Here is a 27,941-nt window from a genome sequence, read left to right as displayed (position 1 = left end):
TAAGAAACGCTGCAAATACTCACAACACATGCAAATTAAGAAAAGCTGCAAATACTCACAACACATGCAAATTAAGAAAAGCTGCAAATGCTCACAACACATGCAAATTAAGAAACACTGCAAATACTCACAACACATGCAAATTGAGAAACACTGCAAATCCTCACAACACATGCAAATTGAGAAACGCTGCAAATGCTCACAACACATGCAAATTAAGAAAAGCTGCAAATGCTCACAACACATGCAAATTAAGAAACGCTGCAAATACTCACAACACATGCAAATTAAGAAAAGCTGCAAATGCTCACAACACATGCAAATTAAGAAACGCTGCAAATGCTCACAACACATGCAAATTAAGAAACGCTGCAAATGCTCACAACACATGCAAATTGAGAAACGCTGCAAATGCTCACAACACATGCAAATTAAGAAAAGCTGCAAATGCTCACAACACATGCAAATTAAGAAACGCTGCAAATACTCACAACACATGCAAATTAAGAAAAGCTGCAAATACTCACAACACATGCAAATTAAGAAAAGCTGCAAATGCTCACAACACATGCAAATTAAGAAAAGCTGCAAATGCTCACAACACATGCAAATTAAGAAACGCTGCAAATACTCACAACACATGCAAATTAAGAAACGCTGCAAATACTCACAACACATGCAAATTAAGAAAAGCTGCAAATACTCACAACACATGCAAATTGAGAAACGCTGCAAATGCTCACAACACATGCAAATTGAGAAACGCTGCAAATGCTCACAACACATGCAAATTAAGAAACGCTGCAAATACTCACAACACATGCAAATTAAGAAAAGCTGCAAATACTCACAACACATGCAAATTCAGAAACGCTGCAAATCCTCACAACACATGCAAATTAAGAAACGCTGCAAATACTCACAACACATGCAAATTAAGAAACGCTGCAAATACTCAAAACACATGCAAATTAAGAAACGCTGCAAATCCTCACAAAAACGTGCTGCATGGACCACAATGGAAATGTTTCAAGGGGACCCCAAAAAAGTGACGGACCAGCTGGGATTTGCTTATTGTGCAGTGGCTATTGGTTGAGTTGTTGGTGAACTGAAAGGTGAGTGTTTTCTTATTGTTGTTTATTTTAACACCCTGATTGCATGATTTCTTTGTCTTTTGGATATTATTAGATTAATAATGACAAATTACACGATTAACGTTATTATGTAAGATGGCTAACTTAATATCCTCAACTAAATATAATTTCAAGGTTAATGAAAATAAATTCGCAATGCTTCATTAATTGTTAAAACCGGGTCAAAATAAAAATGTCAGTAAGAATAATATTTTAAAATTTATTCAGGCCCTTTTAGTAGGCTAATGAAAGAAAGGACATTTGCATGTGTTGTGAGGATTTGCAGCGTTTTTTAATCTGCATGTGTTGTGAGGATTTGCATTGTTTCTTAATTTGCATGTGTTGTGAGCATTTGCAGTGTTTCTTAATTTGCATGTTCTGAGGATTTGCAGCACATGTGCTGTCAAAATGATTGTTTTCTTGATTTGCTGGTGTTTTTTTCTATTTGCATGTGTTTTCTGAAGTTGCAGCGCGTTGAGCTCTCTCGGCCACCGTACAAACCACTCCAATCTGGCTTTGTTGATACCATGATGCTGATCATCAACTTTCTTATTAAACTCTGGCTTTAATGCTGAGTTTGTGGAGCACGTGCACATGAAAGTGTGACATCACTGGCGAACAGCCAATCACGAGTCTTGGTCAAAGGTTAAATGTTTTGCAAAAGGTTAAGAGATTGAAGAATATGATGAATTTAAATGCATTTGCAATGAAAAAAATTACTTGTTCATGAAAGAGGACAAATAAAAGCTTTATCAGTGCAGTCACAAGTGTAACTTAAGTGAGTTTATATAGTTGTAAATATACAGATAGAGACTCGGATGTAAGGTCAGTCATTTTTAAAGCATTATCTATTGATTCTACAGCTTATATTACATTCGATCTGTATATTGGTAGTTGACGTATCAATGTTTTGACATTGAAGATACACCTCTCATGCTATTTATAACTCTAAGATGATGTATTTTTCTCATGTTATTTGTATGTTGGGTTTTTTTCTACATTTTTGCTGTCACACCACAGGGCAAATCCAATTTTTAGTTGTCAACTACCCTTAACATTCATTTAAAATAAATGATTTATGATAACTGTTAAACTAAAAATGCTTGTAATGGATTAATAATTAATGATGATTTTTAATTTAGATTTTGCTCTGATATGAAAAGTGCTAAAAACATTTGTGAAGATGAGAAAATATGAAATACACAAGACTTCAAAATCAATGTAATATTATACTGTATTTGATAAACTGCTAAAAGTACGAGCTATTGGAGGACTCTTCTCATTCAGAACTTTCCTATTTCTTTTCAAACAGAATATGAAATCAGGCTCAACAGAAGTATTGATCTGTCCTCTAAACCCAGACATGCAAGGCTGACATGATTGTCTAAATTGCCGCCGTATGACATCTCAAGAGTAAGTCTGTCATTTTACAGAGAAAACCACAATCACTGACATCTTATTTCCCATAATGTTCATTTCATATGGCTTTCAAAGTTCACATCGTTCCAGTTCATCTCATATCAATACATGGCCATCATTTATTATATGAATAACTGATATTCTCGGGCATCAGAGGGGAACATGATGTGCTCTAAAAAACAGATTAATGGTATAAAAGTGTTAATTTATCAGTTTACTGTAAAAGGATCATTAGACCCCTCGTAACCTTTGACCAGTAAATCAGCTGTGAAACCGCATTAGAACAATAATGCATTAAAGGAACAGTTCACCTGAAAATTAAAATTTCCTGTCTATTCAAGATTAGGATGAGTTTGTTTCTTGATCAGGTCTGGAGAAATGTGTCTCTGCATCAGTGTCTCAGCAATGAATGCTCTGCAGTGAATGGGTGCCGTCAGAATGAGAGTCCAAACAGCTGATAACAACATCACAATAATCCACACCACTCCAGTCCATCAGTTAACATCTGGATTAGACCAAAGCTGTAAAGTTTAGAGCTGTTTTGGTTTGTAAACGCTGCTTGATCTGTGCAGATTTCTCTCCTGATTCAGACCAGAACACTTTTTCACTGGAGGAAGCGTTATGGATTATGGTATTGTAGTTAAAAACGTCTTCATGCTGGATTTGTTTGAGCTTTTGTCTTCTCCAGATGTTAACTGATGGACTGGAGTGATGTGGATTATTGTGATGTTTTTATCAGCTGTTTGGACTCTCATTCTGACGGCACCCATTCACTGCAGAGCATCCATTGCTGAGACACTGATGCAGAGACACATTTCTACAAACCTGATGAAGAAACAAACTCATCTGATCTGAGGCCAATGTGTTTTTCTGTAAAAGCTGCAGAACATTTTTAGTCTCAGGCTGCGAAGAAGAGAAACTGAAAGATGTAAATTAGACCAAACATGCATATAGTGCTAGAACAAATACATGGCTAAAAGAAAAGAAAAAGCATTCAGAACAAAGCCGGTTGTTATTGCTCGTGCGTGAATGAGTTTAGACTAACCGTTAATAATACGTCTTGCTATGATTAAGTTAGCAGTATGCAGAGTATGTAAACTTGAAAAAAAAAGAAATCGAGCCAATTAGCTGCTAGTGAGAAGCTTGAAAGAAAACGCATGTCTTCTGCACATGCAACACCCGCTACTACGACTGAGTCCAAACCCCTTTAACCCAAACACTGCAATTCAAGAAATGAAATGCTACATGATTTCCATCGTACTTCCAGACCACAGCGCACAACGGCTTTTAATCGTTTGACCTGAGAGACTCAGGTTTGCATTAAGAGATGATCAAAAAGTAAAAAAATAAAAATGAAATAAGACCAGTCTGACTGAAAATGACATTGTTTAGACATAATGAGAGACTCTACTGGCTAGTGAAGCAACAGCATGAAGCAAATGTCTGGGAACAAATCCATTTAAACAGATCTTGAATCCCAGCATGCACCTCTGCAGAGCTGGCAACCGCACATTATCTTCATGCAAAACACTTTTGCATATAGATATATAACACTGGGTCCTGTGCACTTCAAGGTCTGAATGTTACAAGAACAAAAGCAACGCAGGCAAAAACAAAAGAAGTAAATGGAGCCGTATAGATCTCTGAAACCCATTGGTCTCTCTGCTTCATTCGCACAGTTCGGCGGTACTGGGTTTGTCGGAGGCTGATCTCAGTCCAGCGGCGTGGGGTCAGCGATGGGCATGGTGTGCAGAACCTCGTCCAGCAGCTGCAGCGCGCGGTGCAGGTGGATCTCGATCCAGCAAGGCGTCTCTTTGATGCTCTGTCGTGGGTAATCGGGACCCCAGCCCTTGACGAAACTCATGCGCAGAATGCAGAGCCGGCGGAGGTCGTCCACACCGATACCAGCAGCCGCAGACAAACCTACACGACCGATTAATAATTCAGTAAATCTATGATAACATAATGCACTTTACACCAAAACAGATTCAGAACTATAGAAGCTTGTTTCTGCCATGCAATCAAAAAAACTTTAAGCAATTGCAGCTTTTTAATTGCACAATTCTTCATTTTTTTCCTTACAGTTTCTCAAAATTCTGACTTTTTACTACAATCCTAAGATTTCTAAGAATTCTAAGAAAAAGTTAAAATTGCAGGATGTAAAGTTTTAGGAAAAATGTCAGAATTGAGAGATAAATTCAGTGAAGCACAAACGAGACTTGTGAGAGAAAAGATGCAACTAACTTTTTTTTATATTCAGTGTCAAAAAAATGCAAAAAATTGCAAGATTTGAACTCATTCGGAGAAAAAAAACATTGCAAGATGTAAACTAAGAATACTGAGAAAAACTAAATTGCAGGAATTCTGGAAAAATGCATAACTTGCAATTGCTAGATATAAACTTGCAGTTCTGAGGAAAAAAGTTGGTAAATTGTTATATAAACTTGCGACTGCAAGACAAAAAGTCAGAATTTCATTCAAAGTCTCAATTACCTTTATTTGTTTATTCCGTGGTTGAAACAAGCTTCCATACATAATACTACTGCAGCAGAAATCATTCTGGAGAATTCTGATTACAACAACAGAACTACACTTAAGTAGCAACTTTGTTTTGAAACAACACCAATGTCTATGCTATTAAATGTCTATGCTATTCAACAATGCGATTTAAGCAACTATACAGTTCAAATAACACGTTTTTGTTCAATTAATATGAGTGGCCAATGCCAAAAGGCAACATGTTTGTAGATATGAACAGCAAACTTAAAGTGCAGTTCTGGAGTGTAAGCAGTGGGAGCACTTACTGATAGCAGGAGCGATTCCTCCCACGGATCCGGGGCCGGGGATGTTTCCGGCCACCGCTGCTGCTTGAGCGGCCGCAGCTGCTTGTGCCGTCGCCGCCTGCTGCTGCATCTGTCTGTGGCACTGACGCAGATCAAACACCTGCAGGACACAAGCAGCAGCTCAGGCTTCAACTGAGCAATGCCAAGTTTGTTTGTGATGGTCCTACTATCAGGCTGCATGTGTTTTATTCAGAATTAATAGGTGTTTTAGCCTTGTGTAGTGTTCTGATTATATTTTGTTTTTTGTTATCAAGTTATTTTACAAGTGACCCTTACAGTGATTAGTTAGTTTCTTCCAAATAGTTAGTATATACACAACTTGTTTTGGTTGTCTAACCTTTTTAGTTTGCCCAACAAACTGATACACAAGTTAAAGAAACTACTACATCTCTATAATGTAATGATAAAGCTCAGCTTATTCATTTTGGATCCACAAGTAAAAAAACAATTTTTGAGTTTATAGAACTTAACTTTGATGAAAGCACAGACCATTTTTAACTGATAATCTGATAACCAGGGTTAGTATTGTTAACTAAATCCGAAACAAAAACCATAAATTAGTTACTTGAAATAAAATAAACTATAAACTAAAATAAGATATTTAAAAAACATTTCATTTTGTTTAACTTGATGTACTAAAGACACTAAAATTATCATTATTAAAACCTATATACATATGTTTACAAATATAAAGAATAAAAAATAATAAAAATGACAAATACATACAAAATTTGCCTTAAGTTGTGAGTTTTCTCTACTTCTGATATTTTATGGTAGAGAAAATGCTTCTAGATATCTCAAATATTTCCTAATTTTTTAACTTCTCAAAATCCTAAATCTGTCTGTCAAGGCTGGCATCAGACGTCCGTCTCGTTCTAACCTTGATGTATGCGCTGGGGTAAATCTTGTGCACAGCGTCTCCAGGAGCGCGGCCGGCTTCCCGATCCAAGTAGTAGCTCTGGACGAAGACGGCGTGATCGCTCAGACAGCGAACCCAAACGTCGCCTTCGCCTTTACATTCCAGCTGGACACCCTTCCCGATGTGCAGTCTGAAAACAGGCATGCAAACACATCAGATCAAGCCCAATACAGGGGTGTACAATATACCTATATCATCTTTAATGATGTGCGATTTGACATTATCGAGTATTTTGCTAAAACCATTCAAAACACCCCTACAAAGTGCACACTTACATTACACGAGTGTGCATTTAGAGTGTGTTCCTTCACTGCATGATTCAGTCTATTAAAATACATTTAGAATAATCACAAAAATCAACATATGGAGGCAGAAAATGTACAGGTACATCTAAAAAAAAATTGAATATCGTGAAAAACTGCATTTTTTTTTGTAACACTTCAAAAAGTGAAACTTTCATATATATTTTAGATTCATTACATGTAAAGTAAGACATTTCAAAAGTTTTTTGTTTTAATTTTGATGATTGAAATTCAAAATCCAGTATCTCAAAATATTAGAATATTTCCTAAGATCAATCAAAAAAAGGATTTGCAAAGCAGAAAAGTTCAAGTTCTTTAAAGTATGGTCATTTCTGCACTCAATACTTGGTCGGGGCTCGTTTAGCACAAACTCCAGCATCAGTGAGGAATGGCATGGAAGCGATCAGCCTGTGGCTCTGATGAGGCACTATTGAGTCTTCAGCTCGTCTGGATTGTTGGATCCACTGTTTCTCATCTTTCTCTTGAAAATATCCCATAGATTTCATATGGGGTTCAGGTCAGGCATGTTGGCTGGTCAATCAAGCACAGTGATATCATGGTCAGCAAACCACTTGGTGTTTTTGGCAGTGTGGGCAGGTGCTAAAGTCCTGCTGGAAAAGCAAGTAAATTTACTCACAGCTTTGCTTGACAGTATTCTCAAGCTTGCGGTGAACCCTGTTGCTCGTGCACCTTTTCCTACCCAAACTCTTCCTTCCAGTCAACTTTGCATTTAATATGCTTTGATACAGCACTCTGTAAACAGCCACAGCTTTCAGTAATGACCCTCTGTGACTTACCCTCTTTGTGGAGGGTGTCAATGTTCATCTTCTGGATCACTGCCAAGTCAGCAGTCTTCATTATTGTGGTTTCAAAGAACAAGAGATACCCTGGATTTATACTGTAGAGATGGTCGTTTAATGAAGCTCAAATGTAAATATTCTAATATTGTGAGATACTGATTTTTGACTTTCATGAGCTGTAAGTAAAGCTCAAAGTAAAAAAAAAAAAAGCTTTACGTTATGAATGTAAAATATATATGTTACAAATAAGTTACAAAAAAATGTTTTTCATGATATTCTAATTTTTTTTAGTTGTACCTGTATATAAATCCGTGTATCAAAACATTATTTATGCATTTGTAACTGCAGGTTAAATGCATTCATGTCTTGCATTAAACAGTGTGTAAATACATCTAAATGTCTTCTGCGTTTGAATTTAGATGAATTTAGTTGATATTGATTTAATTTGCTTGATAACAGCCCAAATGTGGGAAGTCGTGGCCTAATGGTTAGAGAGTTGGACTCGTGATCCAAAGGTTGTGGGTTCGAGTCTCCGGCCGGCAGGGATTGTAGGTGGGGGGAGTGAATGTCCAGTGCTCTCTCCACCCTCAATACCACGACTGAGGTGCCCTTGAGCAAGGCACCGAACCCCCAACTGCTCCCCGGGCGCCACAGCATAAATGGCTGCCCACTGCTCCGGGTGTGTGTTCACGGTGTGTGTGTGTGTTCACTGCTGTGTGTGTGTGTTCACTGCTGTGTGTGTGTGTTCACTGCTGTGTGTGTGTGTTCACGGTGTGTGTGTGTGTTCACGGTGTGTGTGTGTGTTCACGGTGTGTGTGTGTGTGTTCACTGCTGTGTGTGTGCACGTTGGATGGGTTAAATGCAGAGCACGAATTCAGAGTATGGGTCACCATACTTGGCAGTATGTCACTTCACAAATGCCTTATTACTCTAATTGACTGATTAAATGTAAGAATTTGACTGAAAAGATAATGCACACTTTTATGTAAAGGTAAAAATCTATTTAAACTTATTGGAAAAGATTAATTTCTATCACTGCTGTGAACTGACCGTCACACAGAATATGAAGAACATCAAAAACTTTACGAGTCAGCTGTCCACGGTAGTCCTTAAGATACCAGCACAACACACTCAGCAAAATATTGTCTAATTATTGTTACCGATGAAATACCAAACAATATCAGGATATAATTTTTTTGTCTATCGCACACCCCTAGACCAAAAATCATCATTTAATCGTGATCACTGTGGCAGCTGTACCTCGCCCTCTCGATGGCCTCCGTTCTGTGGACGTTGCTGAGCTGGCCGAGGCAGAAGCGATCTCCTCCGGACGGATCCACATACCCGTCGACGGTCACGATGGGACAGGAGGAGGGAACTTTAAAAGTCTCGCCCACTTGAACGTCCATCTCGAAATAAGCAATGGAGCACCAGTAATCTGGAGCTGCAGGAGATCAGGAGATCATTAGACATCCGAACACGACCGAAATGAGCTCTTAACAGAATTAAACTCTTACCAGGGTGGTTGGATATCGGTGGCTGAAATCCAATTTCATTGTGAACGGGCCCTGAAGAGAAAATAACACAGATTGAGTCCATGGAGATGCACTGCAAATAGTTATCTTCTAAAATCATAAATTAAAGACTTTAAAGGGGTGGTTGATTTTTTTTCTAAGCTTGTGTTTTTTTTTTTTTTGGTTAATGCATTATTTTTCACATAATTTACCTTTATTCTACACTGCTCTGTCCCTTCTCTTACGAACACTCCTGGTTTTATGAAGCCCCTCCCTCAGAAATGCACAATGGGCTCTGATTGGTTAGCTGGCCCAGTGTGTTGTGATTGGCTAAACCGCCTCTAGTGCGCGTCTGAAAGTCCCGCCCCTCAGGTCAGTGGCATGTGCTCCGGTTGTACTGTAAACAATGGCGTTGTCTATATTGCTTATCAACTTGAGCACAATTAAGACCCAGAGGATATTAGTGAAGAGGATCACACAGAACCTGTGCAAGCACGACTCTCAGTGGCATGTTTTTGGTTTGTTGTTGTCTCATACTTTTAGATACGCTGTTATTTGTAAATGCTACTGCTTATGTTAGCTTCTAATATACAGTTTTATCCTGATTAAAGCTGTAATACAGCAGAATTTATAATAGCATTATATATAGCATTTTTGTAAAGTAATGTTTAATTTGTAATGTAACCCATTAAATTGGGTTTGTGATGTCACAAACCCGGGAAGCAACTCATTGTAGTCCCTACCAGCCGTATTTGTAGGCATTAAACTGCCATAATTTTATATTACAATATCTCAGCTTGCATTGAACTTTCAGCGTCGTAGCTTTGCAGATATCATTTATGCTCAAACAGCCCCTTTAAGATCTGCACAAATAAAATGAATACTGTATGACCAAACCAATACACACAATCTCAAACTAATGAACGCACCTCAGATTGTTTATAATAAAACAGGCTGTGGCACACATTCAACTACAGTTTAAAATAGTTAAAAACTAAACTGAAGTTTAAAACTGACTTTAAAACTTGCCCTGAACCGCAAGGTGGGAAAAAAAAAAAAAGAAGAGAACTTGTGGGGGAGAGAGAAAATGTATCACTGTACATTTACATTGTATATATATATATATATATATATACACATACACACATTTTTTTAACTATAATAGGGCCCTATGAGCTGTTATTTTTTCAGAAATTCTGTGCTTTATATTTGAATTTTTATAAATTGTAATTAATCCTATTATAGTAACTGTGCCTGACGGCACGCTTCAGATGTGACTGCACAGCCTCTTGCACCTTCTTCATTATAATATCCAGAAGGCCGGTTGTAAAGCTCTAGACTGGAGCTCAGTGTATTCCTATGATATGTTCTGGCTGAGGTGAGACACTCACAGTAGTGTGCTGGATGGGCCATGGGTGGATGATGCTGAAGATGGCCGTTCTGATGGTGAGGCACAGTGGGGGTGAAGTTACTGTTCCTCGCCCAGGTGGTGGCGGCATCTGTGGACAGAAGAACAGAGAGCGCACGTCTAACACCGGACATGTTGTCACCAATCAGATTTACTCATGCTCTGAATACTGAATGCAGGAGATGCTGAAAAGCTTTCGGACTCTAGGAGGAGCTGCTGGGTGGAGGTTCACTGATGGCTTACTGTGATGGTACGTTGAGGGCTGGCCGGGGGGAAAGCCATTCTGCTGTGAGCCCTGCCCCATCCCAGAGGCAATCTGCAGCAGACCATTGCTGCTATGGCTTCCTGAGAGAACGCTATTGGGCTGAGCTGGGGAGAGAGGGCGGCATGCACACATCAACACAAACAAACCATGAAACACCAGGACTGGGCGGCGTGACCGCAAGCGTGCATGAGCCATTTCATATCGTGGCATCAATACAAATCAGAATATGTGTGATGCAGTCTAGGAAAACCAACCACATGGTGAAAAGTCTCACAATTAAGTCACTTTACTGTGGTAAGAGACTTATTTTAGTCACTACATGCGGTCACCGTTTGAACTAAATGAAAGTAATGCATAGCGTTAATATGATGCTACTTAATGGTGCTAGTCCCTTTAAGAACGAGAGCTCTGTCAAGAGCACTATACTGCTACATTACACAAGCAGACTAGCTAACGTTCCCCCAAACTTTGCATGCTGTAGTTCACACAGGACTAGCGGAAAATGTGCATTGATAGACCTTTATTATATATATTACATAGTTTATTTTGAAAGGTGAACAGTCTTTGTAGTGTTAAGGGAAAGCACCTCCGCAGCACGTGTTGGCAAACTAGAGAAAGACAGTCTTTTCTGCTTGCCACAGTAAATCGCTATTTTTCTGCACTAAACAAGTGAATTTTACCATGATATTTTCAGAGATGATAGACAAGATGTTATAGAATAATAATTTAATGAAAACCCAATGTTAACAAAAAATAAATAAATTTTTACATTCAACCTTTTTTTTAATTTCTTGAAAACGTCCCAGCGCGACATCCCACAGGTTTTCCTAGATCGTATCACATATAGTGATGCATCAAAATTCTGCCAACAAACTATTTTGGAGAACTGACATCAGTGAGGTTTAATTGCATGCACATGACGTGGAGCTACAACAGGTTATCATGTCAGCTGTGTGAAAGCTTAGGACTGGATTAGCAATACATTTGTCATTCTGATGAATCAAGATCTTTTAGCCTGTGCTGGTTTCTGCTGATGCGTGAAAACATCATTCAGCATTAATAGTTGCATACCTACCATCAAATAATCACGATTTGTACTTCTTTTTTTACTTATATGAAACAGACTCCGCTTTCTGTCAATTTTAATAAAGAACAAACAATAAATGTGGTTTTGTTTAATGTGGCGTGACAATCTGTCAAACCAAAATTAATTAAATGAATTTAAATTTCAAATTTAAAACAAATTAAACACTTAAAAGTTGATGTAAAAATGTGCAATTCTGATTTTACATACAACTAAATTTTTGAGTGTTAAATTAAATGTTTAATTAAAATAAATGTCACTAACTGATTATCAAATAAATTTTGTATTTGTTTTTTTTCTAAATTAAAATGTTTTATTGTTTTAATGTTTTATTTCCATTTTGGTGTTTTGGTAAAGATTTTACACTATTATATAAAACTTATTAGATTTTAATTAAAGTTTGAATAAATCTGTCATGAACAAGATTTTATTACAGCCACTGTTAATTGCTTCAATAACAAATTAACTTGTTAAAAACATTTTTTTTGAGTATTGTTTAATTTAAATAAATCAGATTGATTGAATATTATTAAACGTTTTTAGCTTCAGTTTTTGGCTAAATTAAAATTTGCGTTTCCTTAAAAAAAAAAAAAAAAAAGGTACATTACTAATAGTAGTTTTTGCGATTCCCCGGGAATGCAAATGTACAGAAATAAATGTGTATGGATTTACATATGCATGTGCACAACATGTCCCACTCTGTATTTTTGCATTAGTTTATGTTTCTCTGTCATTCTCATGTGTAAATAACGTAACAGTATAAACGCTATAGCAGACTGTCTACGGTCACTGCGCCCAGCCCTATTCAACACCAATGAAGAACAGGACACCTCCACAAACGAGAAAGCTTTTCAGCATGGCCTATGCGTTTAAGGATATGAGCGAGCGACTGTGATGTGTCGTACTTGTGGATCCCACTGCGATGCTGGAGAATGCGGAGGTGGAGGCCGAGCTGCTGCCCTCTGCTGGCGGGAGCATGGCGGGCGTGTTGAAGGGCTCCGGGGCCACCGGTCGAGAGGGAGGGTGTTGAATCGTCTGCATGTGTCCCTCAGTGCTGGGCAGAGACTGCTGCCCTTCATAATCATACTCATCCTTCACCATCAGACCCGACGGACCTGAAAACCATCATATAGAGACACACATCACATCACGCCATCATGAAACTGCATCTGAAAAACAGTTTATTCTATAATGTGTCATGTTTGATTGGATGCTAAAAAGGTTGCAGATGGTCATTTCAGAGGTGAAGCAATTATTACACTTTGACTACACTTTTTTTTTTTTGACTCTAGGAGAATACACAACAGTATTAATTTCATAAGTTTATCAACAACATTTTTCACAAACAAAAACAAGACAAAACGAATTAAATAAAAAAACGTTTTGAATGACAATTTATGACAAAAATCTATTGACCTTTATGTCAATATACATAATATACCTTTATGAACATAAAAACAAGACTTAAGTTCTCTTTCATATCTTATTGCACTTGAATGGACAAATACAGACAAAATTATATCGAAATGTCCGTTTTGGTGAGTATTGACATCAACAGTTGGTTAAGTCTTAAATCAACAAACTTTTGGGTATATTGTATATTAGAATATCGGATGTGTCAATAAATTGGAACCATGCATAAAATAAATATATATATAAAAATATATACACACACACTGTATATATAGGGTCTTAAAGTGACAGCAGCCTAATAAACCTGCTATATATATATTTGTGTGCGTGTTTGCATATGCATTTGAACGTAAATTAAAAATTGTTTTAAATACATAATATGTATTATATATACAACATAACATGTTTTATAACAATTTATAATATTGGGTCTTAAAGTGACAGCAGACTAGTAGATCTGCTACAGCCCATGTCCTTAAAGGGACAGTTCACCCAAAAATAAAAATTCTGTCATTTTCTCTCCCTCATGCTGTTCCAAACCTGTATGAATGACTTTATAGATATTCATACATACAGTTGTTTGTCCACATTGACTCCCATATTATGGAAAAAAAACACTATGGAAGTCAATAGTGACTTATTACCATTATTCTTCAAAATAATTTATTTAATGTTCCACATAGAAACTCATACAGGTTTGGATCAACATGAGGGACAGTAAATTTTAATTTTTGGGTGAATTATCCCTTTTAATTTGGATTAATCTCTTCAAGAAGTACAAAAACACTCAGAAACCAAGTCTTTTTTTCATAGAGTATCACTCACCAGAGCCTGACAGTGTAAGTCCAGATAAATCTAAAAGAAAGCACAGGATAGTTGAATTAAATAGAGGCCATAATGAATGAGCTATACGCTATTAAAACAAACAAGAAACGAACCTATTCCTGGAGACACGACTCTCTCGTAATGGTAAGGGTTCACACAAACGCTATCACACTTCAGGTCAAAGGCAAACTGGCAGTACTTGACTTGTTTCAACTCATTCTTATGAAGGTCCGGCCATCGCCATAACCGTGCATAAATGACATGTGGGAATCCTTTACGACCAGCCACCTAAAGGCAGAAGAGCATTACAGGAACACCCATTTAGAATCACATACCACTAGGGGTGTGCGATATTGACACAAAATATCTCGATATATCCTTCAGTTCACAGCAGTGATAGAAATTAATCTTTTCCAATAAGTGTAAGTCGATTTTTACCTTTTATGAGCAGTTTTACCATTATATAGCCATTTTTCATAAAAGTGTGCATCTTTTTAGTCAAATTTTTACATTTAATCAGTCAATCAGAGTGATAAGACATTTGGGCTGTTACCAAGCAAATTAAATCAATATCAATGAAATTCATCTTTGCAATGCAGAGGAAACACAGAAGCTGCATCTGAAGTGGGATTTAGATGCATTTACACACTGTTTAATGCAGGACATGAATGCATTTAACCTGCAGTTACAAATGCAGAAATAATGTCTTGATATATTAAACATAAAACACTGAATATTTGAAATTAATTAAATTTTAAATTTCACAAGCAATATGGTGTCTTCTCGTTTATTGAACTGTTGTATAAAATCAATATCACATTTGTAATCATGCTGATGTTAGGATAAAAAAAGCCCTCTTCATGTGATATTGACTAACTATATGAAATATATACATTCTCAGCCTCCATTTCTTGATTTTTGTGATTTTTCTAAATGTATTTTAATACTGAATCATGCAGTGAAAGAACGCACACTAAATTTGCACGCATACTAGTCTAACCTACTAGACTTCATCACGTAATGTATGCGTGTGTGTTTTGTTTGGTTTTTGCAATATACTCAATGTCAAATCGCACATTGTTAAAACAACAATTACAATATATATCGCACACCCCTACATAACACACACACACACACAGAGATACAAGCTGAAGAGTGTAGATGCAGTCCTGTCGCACCTGCAGACGGCCGTCTAGTGTTCTCTGTATGGTCACACATTTGCTGGGATGAGCGCCGTTGGTGGTGATGGCGGTGATGAGCGAATCCAGCTCGTCTTTCTTCTCCTTCAGTTTCTTCACCAGACTCTCAATGGCCCGTTTGGCGAACGTCTCGCTCTCGCCGCCCTGCCTGTGACACATCAGACTGTGCACGATGCTCAGACAGGCATCATTACTGGTGGGCGTGTTTGTGATGGACATCCTGCGCTGGTTATCAGCCTCAGAGAGGCTCCCGTGTGCCGTTTCAAACTCGTTTCAGCAAAACACTGGCGCCAGTGAAAGGTCCATCCAAACGTCCCCTGCGGAAGAATTGAGATCGATAATGTTAACGATCGATTGAGGGGTTTCCCTAAATCATATTGCATGCTTTTATAGAAAAAAAATTAAATAGTTGAAATGAGTTGATATATTATGGAAACCTGTTTCGGCCCCCATGGGCTAAAAAATAAAAAAGATAATTGCAACTTTATCTCTCACAATTCTGCCTTTTTTCCTTGCAACAGAGTTTGCATCCTGAAATTCTGATTACTTTTCTCAGCACTGTCAGAAACACTCACAATTGAGAATTACAAGTTCAGTTCTGAGGGAAATTATGGCATTTTCTTACGAGTTTATATCATACAATTCCCACTTTTTCACACAATTATATATATTACATATGGTTTATGAAATATATGAATATATACACACACACATACATATATTACATATGGTTTATGAAATATATGAATATATACACACACACATATACATATATATACATATATATATATATATACACACACAAATACAGTATATGGAAAAATATACTGGGGAAAATAAAAAAATATACACATTTTAAAATATAAATATATAAAAATATATATTTTTTATAAAAAATACTGTGTTTAAAACATAAAACTATAATACGTTAAAAATGTACACATTATTTATATAAAAAGCATTATATAATCTAAAAATGCGAATATTTAGAGCTGAAAGTGAATCTGATCAATAACACGGACAGCACTGTTTACTGAGAGTTTAATTGGATAAAGCGTCTCACACCACAATAATCCTGCACACACTTGATTTCAGACAAGCTGCGGAGACTGATGAAGCTGTAGAAGTGCTGTGAACTCATGAATGTGATGACAGTGATGTATAAATGAGCTGAAGAGAATGTAAACAACGTGAGATCTGCGTGTTAGCATAACATGCTAATGCTAGCACACAAGCGGCTATTGCTTCAGACTTAAACTTATCATATAGACAATTAAAACACATTTAAATGTGGAAATTTGTATTGAAATGACATACCTGTTATGTATCCTGTGAATAAATCTGTCTTTATCGGTCCAGTTTTGATGAGAATATTGTTAGCGGCTAACACACTTTAGCCGGACTAACGCTTTCTGCTGATATCTACAACGATTTAAAGCGACGACAGATCTGAAGACATCTTCCTTTGAGCGAGAACTCTGTTAGACGTGATTTGGCACAATATATTTTAACAGGATGGCAAAAACAGTCACTGCGCTCAACAAAAACAAACAATGTAGCCGCGCCGGTCTCGACGCACCACCTCACACCCTGCTGCGCAATATGGCGAACTGCGCATGCGCACTGCAGCGAGCTGTGTATACACCTCTGAGCATCAGGGGCACATATACTGTCATGAATACTGTGAACTTATACAGCCCTTAGCCATCTTCAACAATCGACTAAAAACACATCTCTAACATCTTTATTTGAACTCTAGCACTCTCTATTCTAATTCTATTCTATATCCCTTTTAGACTTGCACGCTATTCATTTACAAACTGCTTGTTTTCTTTAAAAAAAAACTAACACTATAGCTTCTCTATTCTTTTTGTATTCTATCTGTTTTCTTTTCATTTATTACATAATTAAAAAAATTTTTTGGTGTTTGGTTTAGTGTTATGTTAGAATCATTATTATACTCATACCTTTTGTTCTTTAATATTTTGAATTGTTTTTAGCTTTATTTATTTTTACTTATATAATATGCATTTAAATCAAATCTTTATTTTAATCCCATTTATGAATGTATCTTTCATTATTTATTGCTTTAAGTTATTTCTTAAAATCAATATATTTTTGAATCTGTTATTTACTATTTGCTAATAAAAATTTAATTTGATTTGAATTATTTTATTATTTTTAATTATTAATGAAGAGGTATAAAGGTGCAGTTATGTGTAATGTATATTTCTGATTTCTTCTTGTCGTGTGTGTATACTGATATATATCAGTTCTGTAGGGTATGGCTCCGTATCTCCTCTCCTAAAGGTCTTTACACTAAAACACGTGGTGCTTCAGATATGAGTCCAGTCTAAACACATACCTGAGTAATATTGACTCAAGAGAGAACGTTTGCTTAAGTGAGCATCTACAGGTTTATTCACATCACACACAAACAAACTCTGCAAGGCTCGTCAATCAAGAATAAATACATTTCCTGTCAGATTTAACACTTCAAGAAAACAAAAACAGACAAAAATGGAAGAACGTATTGTAATTTTGTGCCAGGATGTTATCTGTTGAGTTTATGGACCTTTTCTTGAACTCTACAGTCGTTCTTTACTGTTCTGAGGGTTGCCAGGTCCCAGGGAAAAACAGCCTAAATTCCCCGTCCAATCACAGTTGACAGCTTACTTAAACTGTATTTTATCTTTTATTTTAGCTATAAATGTTAGCAATACAAGTCAGAAAATCACTTTGGTTAGAATTTATTTATACCTTTATGCCAGTTGCATGCATATTTATATATATATATATATACAGGTTTTGCCATAAAACACGTATTGTCTCTGTACTTCCCCAATTCTTCAAACATAGTGTATATTGTACACATCTTCATATAATACATGAAAAACTGATATTTTCTGATTGCAGTCAAGAGCATTATAAACAGACTACATTCTCTTCTGTCCTTGGGTTGCCAGGTATTCATTCCTAGAATCAACACACATCAGTAAAATAATGTATGTATAATGTAATAATAATGCATTCCACAAAAGGTTCTTTAGGATTATTCAAATGTTCTCCTAACTTAAAAAATGGTTCTTGAAGGAACTTATCGCAGAAGGATTCTTTGAGGAACTAAAGAGGGTTCTTCTATACCATTGCTTAACTTTTTAAGAGTGTATAGTAAAACGTCTTATCAAAGACACTGTCAAAGATACTTCACTCTTTAAAATTAAGGTTCTTTATTGGCGCTGACGGTTCCATGAAAACCCTTAGCATTTATGTCCCTGGAGCACAAAAGCAGTCATGAGTAACACAGGTATATTTGTAGCAATAGCCAACAATACATTGTATGGCTCAAAATTATACATTTCTCTTTTATGCCAAAAATCATTAGGATATTAAAGCTGCAGTCCGTAACCTTTTTGGGTTAAAAATGACCAGAAATCAATATTTGAGCAAGTACATAACCAGCCAGTGTTCAAAACTATCGCCTTACATTAGCCCGATTCATAACGGTAAGCTTATAATGTTTTCTAATTTGAGTGGTACGGGTAGGTTTCCGTGGGAAATTCGAGCATGGCACTGCGTCATTACGTCACGTCTGTAAACATGAAGAAGTTTTCCCGGCTAGTAGGCTATCGCACGTGAGGATCCTGCAGGTGCCAGATCCATTATAGTCTTTTCTCACAGCAGCTGTAATAATTAAATGCATCATTTTGATGGCGGATTGTTATCCAGAAAGGATTATGTGTTTATGAAACACATGTGAATGAAATGAAATTATATTCCAGTTTGAAATGTGCTTCTGATTACACATAGCCTGGGATTACACAAGATTTGTTTTAAAGAAAAACAGTTCAAAGGGAGCATAATTTGCTTTTTGGGTTAAAAGTATTTCTTAATATGAAATTCGAATTTGAATGGTATGACAATTAGATATTAGACTGTACAGAAATTGAAATACACTATACTCATAGTCACGCAGTGCTGATGTTAACATTAATAATTTGAGAATAAAGTATAACAATAATAATACTTTGCACGGTTTGATGTGATATGAGCTAACCGATCGTTAGATTAAATCACCGTTGGTAGCGTGATTTATGTTAATGTTTTTTTCCTCAGTTGGGCAGAACAAACGTGGCAGACTTGTGCTTGTTCAGATGGCAATATACGGTGAAAGTTCTTATTTGGGTCATATATTCCAAGACAAAGGCTAGAATCTGTGATTGTGAACTACAGTAAATATCCACACCGGTGCGGTGACTGACAGCCACACATTCACCTCAAAACATTAGATTCATCCGCGCTGGAGCCGTGTCGGAGCACATCCCATGCAAGCGAGATAATTCTGCACCCAGCTGCAATTCCAGGTTTTCAAACAGAGATGGCGACAAAGAGGCAAAACTTACGGACTGCAGCTTTAAGTAAAGATCGTGTTCATGAAGATATTTTGTAAATTTCCTACCGTAAATATATCAAAACTTCATTTTTGATTAGTAAAAAGCATTGCTAAGAACTTTAAAGGAGATTTTCTCAATATTTAGATTTTTTTGCTCCCTCAGATTCCAGATTTTCAAATAGTTGTATCTCGACCAAATATTGTCCTATCCTAACAAACCATACATCAATGGAAAGCTTAGCTTTCAGATGATGTATAAATGTTCATTTAAAAAAATGTTCCTTATGACTGGTTTTATGGTCCAGGGTCACATTTACGGAACCAATTAAGGTTCTTTATAATGGAAAAAGATTCTTTAGATTATTAAAATGTTCTTCAGTGATCAGTTTACACTCTTAAGAATAAAAATTTGTAACATGCAACAATGCTGTAGAGATGAACCATTTTTTGGTTCCTCAAAGAACCTTTCAGTGATCAGAAACACTTTTAATAGCATTTTAATAATCTAAAGAACCCTTTTCCACTCTAAAGAACCTTTTGTGCAATGGAAAGCTTTTTAAGGTGATCACTGAAAGGTTCTTTGAGGAACCAAAAATGACTCTTTCGTTGCATCGCTGTGAAAATAACACAAAGCAATGCATAATATGGTTGCACTACACTGTTTAGTTCACACGTCGCAGCGTTAGATGGCAGGAGGAAGTGAAGGCGTCGTTGGAGACCGTTGCTGTTGGTGCTCAGGAATCTGACAGCACTTGGAGTGAGGTCTCATCCTGAGCGAGGGGTCGAACACGTCTCGTGTTTTCACACCTCCTTATCACAGCTGTGGAAGAGAACGTGGCTAAGGCTCGCACGGCATGTGGCCATCAGGGGCTCGAATATTCACGCTCGTTTTGGTTACAATCAGCGCTATTTGAAGCGTATTGGCCTCTGCATGATGAAGCATTAACATCCATAGAACCTTTCCATTGGCAACAAACTCTTACACACTCAAGGCTTTTTTGCAACAATGCCATAGAAGAACGTTTTTGGTTTCCCCCATACAGCAGCAAAAAAACTAAAGAAGCTAAATATATATATTTTTGTTTTTGAAATTTAAAATATTAAGTTTCAACCTTCATAAACCAGAATGTATTTTAAATTGTATTTTAGGGGCAAGAAAATACATATCCACACTGTAAAAATTACCGTGACTTTAATAGTAAAAAACTGAAAATGCTACAGTAAAAACCTGTTAAATGGTTAACGGTAAATTAACTGACGTTCCCAGAATTCCCTGCATTGTATTTCACATTTTGTTTGAATTTGATGTTTTTTCTTTGAAATAACTGTTTCTTCTTAGTTTTGTCTTATCAGTTATGTTTATTAGACTTGTATGTTACATCTAATATTGTTAAATTAATGTTTATTGCATATTTCAGTTTAATGAGTCTCACCGTGATGTTGTTTAGTGTTTGTGTGAATGACACTGTGCACCTTCTATATATGTTATTATTTGAAAGCTGCTTGTGATGGGCTTTGGTTCATCATATGACTCATCAGCTCCTGCTTTTGGTGGTTATCAGTGTATTACAAAGTTACAAAACAGATTTCAGTACTTCAATAGGTTGGTATATTAACATTATATCAGTTAATTAAATTATGGTATTTAACAGTAAATTTAAGTTAAAACCATAATACCTAAATGTTGTTACCGTACTTTTACGGTAGAATTCCGGCAACCACAGCTGCAGTTTTTTTACCGTAAATTTTATGGATTTTTTTTTTCACAGTGCAGTCTTACAGTAGCCTACATTTAGGCTAAATGTAAATCTGGATGGAAAAGCCAAGTATGCTACATTCACTAGTTATAGACAAACACTGTAAAAGTTGCTGCGATCAGTAAGGCACCACATATTTTTCCATTATCTTTTCAACTTAAATTTTTTAATTATATATGAATTAAGTCAGTTCAATATAATTTAAGTTAAATCACTTGCACAGCCAATTTGATTATACTTATGAACTTTAAGTATGTAGAATTTTTTGACAATGACAGCCTTTCCTTGGATTTAAATCATTTTAAATGCCTTTAAAATATATATTTATATTTTTAAAATATATTTTCAAAAATGTGCTATAAATAAATGTATTAAACATATATTTCATGTTTTTTTGTGCATTGTGAAAAATATTTAAAAATACTTTTTGAAACATTTTGTTTTGACCTTTTTCTTTGTATTAGAAGAATATTTTAATAATCTAAAGAACCTAATCTAAGAACCTAATTAGATTAGGTTCTAATCTAAAGAACCTTCATTGGTTCCACAGATATTAAAGATTCCTCATGGAATCATCAATGCCAATGAAGAACCTTTATTTTTAAGAGTGTAGCAGAAAAAGGTTCTTAAGATTTTTTAAATGTTCTTCAAACTAAGAACAATGTAGTTCTTTTAAGCATAGCACTAAAAGGTTCTTTGGGGAACCAGAAATGGTTCTTCTATGCTGTTGCTGCAAAAACGCCCCATTGGAACCTTTTTTTGTATTATTATAAAGAACCTTTATCTATTATAAAAAACAAAACAAATGCAATGATCAAATTAAGCAGCATAACACTGTTATTTCAGCAGGTTTAGTTTCAACTTCACTCATAATAAGTGACATTAATTAAACACCTAAAAGCAGTGTGTTGTACATCACAATAGAAAACAGACTAATTTACAACTAATAAATATACTAGTGCTGTCAAACGATTAATCGCGTTTTTGTTTGCATAATATATATCTGTGTGTTCTGTGTATATTTATTATATATATATAAATACACACACAGTATATATTTTGAAAACATTTACATGTCTGTATTTATATAATTTATATTATATATTTAATATATAAACATAAAATAAACCTTTAAAGTTGTCCAAATTAAGTTCTTGGCTATGCATATTACTAATCAAAAATTAAACTGATATATTTATGGTAGGAAATTTACTAAATATCTTCATGGAACATGATCTTAATATCCTAATGATTTTTGGCATAAAAGAGAAATGTATAATTTTGACCCATATAATGTATTGTTGTCTATTGCTACAAATATACCTGTGCTACTGATGACTGCTTTTGTGCTGCAGGGACACATATACAGTACACATACATATATTATGTAAACAAAAACTCACGATTAATCATTTGACAGCACTAAAATATACATGAGGCCTAAATAAAATGCTGTTAGAGGCGCCAAGACTCTGGATGTTCAGTTCACGATGCAAACGACTACAGTTTCCTCCTATTTTGTCTTTTTTGGAGTTTTCTTCCGACTATCTGCATCCGCATTCCTTGACCACCATGCCCTCGTATTTATTATTCAAAACCAACACGCCGTTCTCGTTCGCGTACAGCAGGGAAATGGGTTCGAGCTCGGTGGGAACGCAGCAGGCCTGCGCGGCTCTCTGAGGACTCTTCAGATTGAGCAGCGTCTGGACTATAGCATGTTTGGTGGGCGTCACTTCCGGAGCCAGAGGATAATTGCAGGCGCCGCGGCAGGTGAACGCCTGATAACCGGACGGAGCAAAGACAAACGAGTCCCAGCCGATGTCCTTAAAATCCACGTACATCTCGGCTTTCCTGCAGTCCTCTGTTTTAGCACTGCGCCGGACTCTCGAGCCGTCGTCGTAGATCAGGTTCGAGAGCGTTTGGGTTAACAGCGTCTCGTCTTGATCCTCCTCTTTCATCTTCCTTTGGAGTTGATGGATTTCACTCGAGTCGTCTGAGAAGACGATCAGTGCCGGTTCGTGTTGTCCATCCGGATTCCTGTCGATGTCCAGATCTACATTCGTATTCCTAAACGCTTGCAGGCTATCGATACGAACCTCCAGTCTGGGGGTCAATGCATTGGCTTTCCTCCAATGCTGGATGGCGTGGGTCATGTCGAACACTTCCCAGCCGCTCTCCCTGCGATGCACGTGTTTTGACGCCAGCGGATCTCTCTGGCAGCGTGCGTCGAACACGCTCACCTTCCACCCCGCTCCGATGCGCTGATGCGAGTCGGTCTTGAGAAGCATGTGGAGCCGCAGCTCGGCGCTGACCACTTGCTCCTGCTGCGGGACAGAGATGTTGAACAGGAGACGGCGTGAGGTGTGGTCTGCAGATCAGAGACAGGGGAATAACTTTGAATGAATTTCAGTAAAACTGTTGAGGTGATGCAACAGATGATGGATGATCAATCTGTTGTGTGTGCGTAAGGAAAAAACAGGAGAAAAACAATAAATATTTAAAATTTCAATTTAAAGAACTGTTAAATAATATCATATTTATTTAAATATTAATGATTTCAATAATTATTATTATAATAATATTATAATAATAATTATAATTTACAGAATGGTAAATTATAATAATAATAATATTAGTAATAATCTTTACGTATTATAATAATAATAGCACTAATTATAATGATTTAATATAAATCTAATAATAAATAGTAGTAAAAATATAATTTATTGAAATAATAATAAAGTTAAATAATTATCATTTATTTTTTATTTAAACAATTGTTAAATAATAATAATAATTATTATTATAAAAATTATAATTATAATTTTAAATAATTTAAATAATTATTAAATAATAAAATAAATATCCTATTTAATAATGCAGTAATAGTACTAGTAACATTTCAATTATTTTATTATTTGAAAAGAATGTTTTAAAGAATGTTAAATATCATATTTAAGTAATAATAATAATAATATCATATTTAGTAAAATAACAATAAATAAATATGTGTTTTTATTTAAATAATGGTTAAATAATAGTAATGCTAATAAAAACATTACATAATATAACATCTCAAAATAATAATGAAAAATAATAGCTATTATTTAAAATATTTATTTGTAATAGTAATTTCATAAGTTATTCTAATAATTACTGAAAACCTGCGAAGAACAAAACCATGAAAAAAAGGACAGAACTCTGATCTCTGGTGTTCAAATTCAAGACACATTATATAAACACAATATTCAACAATAAATAAATAAATCACAACTTTGCAATACTGAAACTAAATTGAAGTTGAACTGAATTGAGTTGAATAATGACACTGTTGTCTTCTGTAGAGTTTGAACGTTACATAATCGATTAATTTACAAACATTAAGTTATTTTCCTGTTTATTAATGCTTTGAGACTATCTGTGTTGTATAGAAATAAATGTGACAAAGACTGCTAAAAGTTCTCTTTCCTTTTTTCCCCTTTCTTTCTTTCTTTGAACCTATAACTCTGATTGCCTGGTGTTTTTTCTTCTTATAGTATATTACTATATTTACGTTATTGTTACTTTCTGTCTGACCTAAGATGAACCACATAAAAGCAAAAAAAAAAAAAGTTATTTGAATGGATTCCTTTGCTTTTTTTACTTCGTTTTTCTTCCTTTTTTCAAAACTTCACACACAAATCCAAGAATTGCACACACAAAATGCCTCACATCTCTAAATATCTCAAAATATCACACAAACATCTGAAAAGCAAACATTTGCAAGCACCTTTGCCATAATATTAATTCCTGTTAGATTTGTGTGTTACATAGAGAACTGTGATGTGTTTTGCAAAAAGTGTTTAATGAAATTGAAAACGGAGTCAAAGGCTGAGAATTAGTGTCTGGATCTGGTGTGTGCTTCTGCTGTTTGAGTGACAGCTTTCAGAAACTGTGTGACAAGGAAAGATTGTGTGTGTAAGCAGCTGAAAAAAAGCTGTAATATTCACCAAAAACAAAACAAACTGAGCCTCCTCACCTTCGTTCCTGAAGCTCCTGACGATGTTGGCCGACGGCGCGGCGCTGCGGTCGTTGTTGAATCGGTTGTACAGTTCCAGCATGTACTCAGGTGGTTCGGAGCGGGGCCTCGGCCGGGGCCCCTGATCCGTCCAGTTCAACACCTGCAGAAACTGATCCAGAACCTCCTGCATGTCCACTTCATCCACAACACCTGGAGCGGAGCGGCGCTCCTCGGGAGGAGGAACCGGGCCGCAGCGACCCGAGGACAGCAGGAGAACGCAGAGGCTCAGAACCCAAACGCACCCGGCTCCAGAGAGCCCAGAAACAGGCATGACTGCGCTGGGAGAGGCGAGGGATGATGTGAAATATCAGGAGGGTTTGGGACACCTGCGCAGGTCCGTCCGTCTGTCTTTGGCCTGACAGCTCGATGTGCTGCGAGAGGAAAAACAGCCTTGTCCTTGTGGATCTTGTGATCGAGTGTGGAGGGCAGGACTACGGTGTCGACCCGCTTGTGCTGACAAGTTTGGAGATGTTGCCACTTGGTCTGTGGGCCTTTCATAGTGCGTCCGGGTTCCTCACACTTCCTGTATCTTCTTTCCATGCATGCCTTTCTCAGACGTCCAGCTCAAACGTATGCACTTGGTACATTCACATTTACATTGAGTAGACGTACAGAAAGAGCTGTAGCTTCACCGTTGCGATCAAAGGATGGCAAACACATTATTAGAAGCAAGAAAAATGATTCCTGTACAAATACACTCTTAAAATAAAAGTGATTAAAAGCTTCTTCACAACGATGCCACAGAAGAACCATTTTTGGTTCCATTCAGTCAAAGAACCATCTCTTTCTTACTTTTTTATAATCTGAAGATGTTAAAGGTTCATTATGGAAGCATTCAGACCAAAAGGTTCTTCTATGGCATCGTGAAGCAGCTTTATTTCTAAGAGTGTACTAATAGAAACCATGGTACAAACACAGTTAAATGTAGTTCAGGCTGAAGCTGGGTTATTTTAGTTCATTAAAGCTAAACTAAAGCCATAAAAAAATATTTCCATTATTTGAAATAAATTAAACTTTAAAATAAAGTATAAAAAACCTAAAAACTTATTTTATTTCAGTTAATTGCATGACCAACATTTCTCATTTTAAGTTGGTCTTTTATATAACTAAGACTGAAACTGAAATAAAAATTAATAAACACAATATAGACATTTTCAACACACACACACACAAAAACTTACAACACAATTACTTAAACCTTAACTTACATTAATATAAAAACATAAAAATAAAAACTAATTCAAAATATTAATAAAACTATAATAGTATCTCAGTGATGGAGTCTGAAATAAAATACTAAATATTAATAACAATAAATATTCATAAACAAATCTCTTATCAGCTTGTTCTTTTTAATTAATAAATGAAAATAATTCAGAAAACATTTTTGTTTTGGTATTTGAGGCTCATTAGACATGAATTAGAATAATTATTGAGTAGTTCATACTTCATCCATTTTTTTTTTTTTTTGTATTTTAATGTCTACAGCAACTGAGAACTAAAAATCTACATATGAATATAGTTTTAAAAAACAGTGTTTACAAAGTGCTTTACAGACAAGAAAACACAACAAAAAACTGTCATGCAAATGCAAATCTATTCTAACAAACTAATAAATAATATATTGCATTCTTGTCACTTGTACGTAAATCAAAAGGTTAAAGTTTTGTCCTAAAAAAATCCATTTTACGTAATAATTTTCAAAATGCATTTTTCTCAAATTGCTTAAAAATCAGCATAAATCTTGTGAAAACCACCAAAGGTATTCAGTTAAAAAATATAAGCATGGTTAAATATGACTAGCTGTGGAACAAGCAATATTCAATTAGATTAAATGTATGATACTGAAACAAATTGCATTTATTGATGATAAATATATAAATCTGTTTATTGTGCATTTAAAACACATTCAGTTTATTAGTATTGTTAGAGAAATCTGATCTGATCAAATATGCATTGAAATATTAGTACATTTAAAATAATATACAAATATTAGTTTTAGTAAAAACTGTGTAATCCAAATGAATGGACATTTTACATGCAATTAAATGCTGAATTTAGGCCTGAATATTAGAGTGGATTTTCCAGCTGTATCACTGATCATCCACTAGAGGTCAGTGTAAAGACATTCAGGTGAAGTGTAACAGGTCTGCTGTAATAGCATTATCAGATTGATGAGGTGATGTGTTCAAGCATCACTCTGAAAGAGTTTGAAAGAGGGATAATTAAGGGCTGGATTGCTGTGACTGGGAAATCATAACCAGCTCGCACATTAGTACAGTTTTCATGATGATGCTTGATTTGAATGCTTGATTAAGCTTCCCTGCAGGTGGCTGATGGCAGCATTTATTGTGTTTCTTTTGATTCATCCAGCACCAGTGACACACATGTACAGGCTCATTTACACACAACATGAGGTGATAATGGAGTAGTTTTGAAACAAGTCACAAGATTTACGGCACAATGGAAGAACAGTGATGGGAGGGTGAAGTGGAGTTATAACTGCAGGATTGACAACGAAACACGGCTGACATTAGCAAAGCCTTCATTCAGACTCCAGCTGTGCTGTTCATCAGAGACTCATCAACATCAGGCTATAGATAGACA

At 35.9% G+C, this 27,941-nt stretch overlaps 2 protein-coding genes across 4 annotated transcripts; both read right to left on the bottom strand.

The window, feature by feature from the left end:
* Window positions 1-2,349: 2,349 nt before the first annotated feature.
* LOC306864141 (mothers against decapentaplegic homolog 4) lies at window positions 2,350-16,738 on the bottom strand. 3 transcript variants are annotated; one of them, XM_079407865.1, is made up of 12 exons: window positions 16,442-16,738; window positions 15,104-15,441; window positions 14,039-14,213; window positions 13,926-13,955; window positions 12,593-12,802; window positions 10,322-10,429; window positions 8,934-8,984; window positions 8,677-8,860; window positions 6,276-6,444; window positions 5,357-5,495; window positions 4,277-4,475; window positions 2,350-2,966 (listed from the first exon to the last, which is right to left on the bottom strand). In XM_079407865.1, exons 2-12 carry the CDS (start codon window positions 15,341-15,343, stop codon window positions 2,885-2,887), a joined length of 1,587 nt encoding a protein of 528 aa, XP_079263991.1. In that variant the 5' UTR covers window positions 15,344-15,441; window positions 16,442-16,738; the 3' UTR covers window positions 2,350-2,884. The 3 variants fall into 3 exon arrangements, with proteins under 3 accessions (XP_079263991.1, XP_079263992.1, XP_079263990.1); XM_079407864.1 differs by lacking the exon at window positions 2,350-2,966 and adding an exon at window positions 10,582-10,707 and having other exon boundaries at window positions 4,116-4,475; window positions 16,442-16,582; XM_079407866.1 differs by lacking the exon at window positions 2,350-2,966 and having other exon boundaries at window positions 3,433-4,475.
* A 6,065-nt stretch (window positions 16,739-22,803) lies between these two features.
* On the bottom strand, window positions 22,804-25,804 carry LOC306864140 (bone morphogenetic protein 10-like). The gene is made up of 2 exons (XM_079407863.1): window positions 25,293-25,804; window positions 22,804-23,642 (listed from the first exon to the last, which is right to left on the bottom strand). Exons 1-2 carry the CDS (start codon window positions 25,603-25,605, stop codon window positions 22,819-22,821), a joined length of 1,137 nt encoding a protein of 378 aa, XP_079263989.1. The 5' UTR covers window positions 25,606-25,804; the 3' UTR covers window positions 22,804-22,818.
* Window positions 25,805-27,941: the final 2,137 nt, after the last annotated feature.

Source organism: Barbus barbus (genome assembly GCF_936440315.1).
Source record: "Barbus barbus genome assembly, chromosome: 45".
NCBI lineage: Eukaryota > Metazoa > Chordata > Actinopteri > Cypriniformes > Cyprinidae > Barbus > Barbus barbus.
This window is presented reverse-complemented; position numbering and strand designations above follow the sequence as displayed.

Coding starts and splice junctions, on each gene's coding strand:
- LOC306864141 (XM_079407864.1), bottom strand. CDS start 15,343: ATGTCCATCACAAACACGCCCACCAGTAATGATGCCTGTCTGAGCATC. Junction 10,708..12,592: donor CATCGCAGTGGGATCCACAA/GTACGACACATC, acceptor CTCTCTCCCCAG/CTCAGCCCAATAGCGTTCTC. Junction 5,496..6,275: donor ACCCCAGCGCATACATCAAG/GTTAGAACGAGA, acceptor TGTGTCCTGCAG/GTGTTTGATCTGCGTCAGTG.
- LOC306864140 (XM_079407863.1), bottom strand. CDS start 25,605: ATGCCTGTTTCTGGGCTCTCTGGAGCCGGGTGCGTTTGGGTTCTGAGC. Junction 23,643..25,292: donor CAGGAGCTTCAGGAACGAAG/GTGAGGAGGCTC, acceptor TCTGATCTGCAG/ACCACACCTCACGCCGTCTC.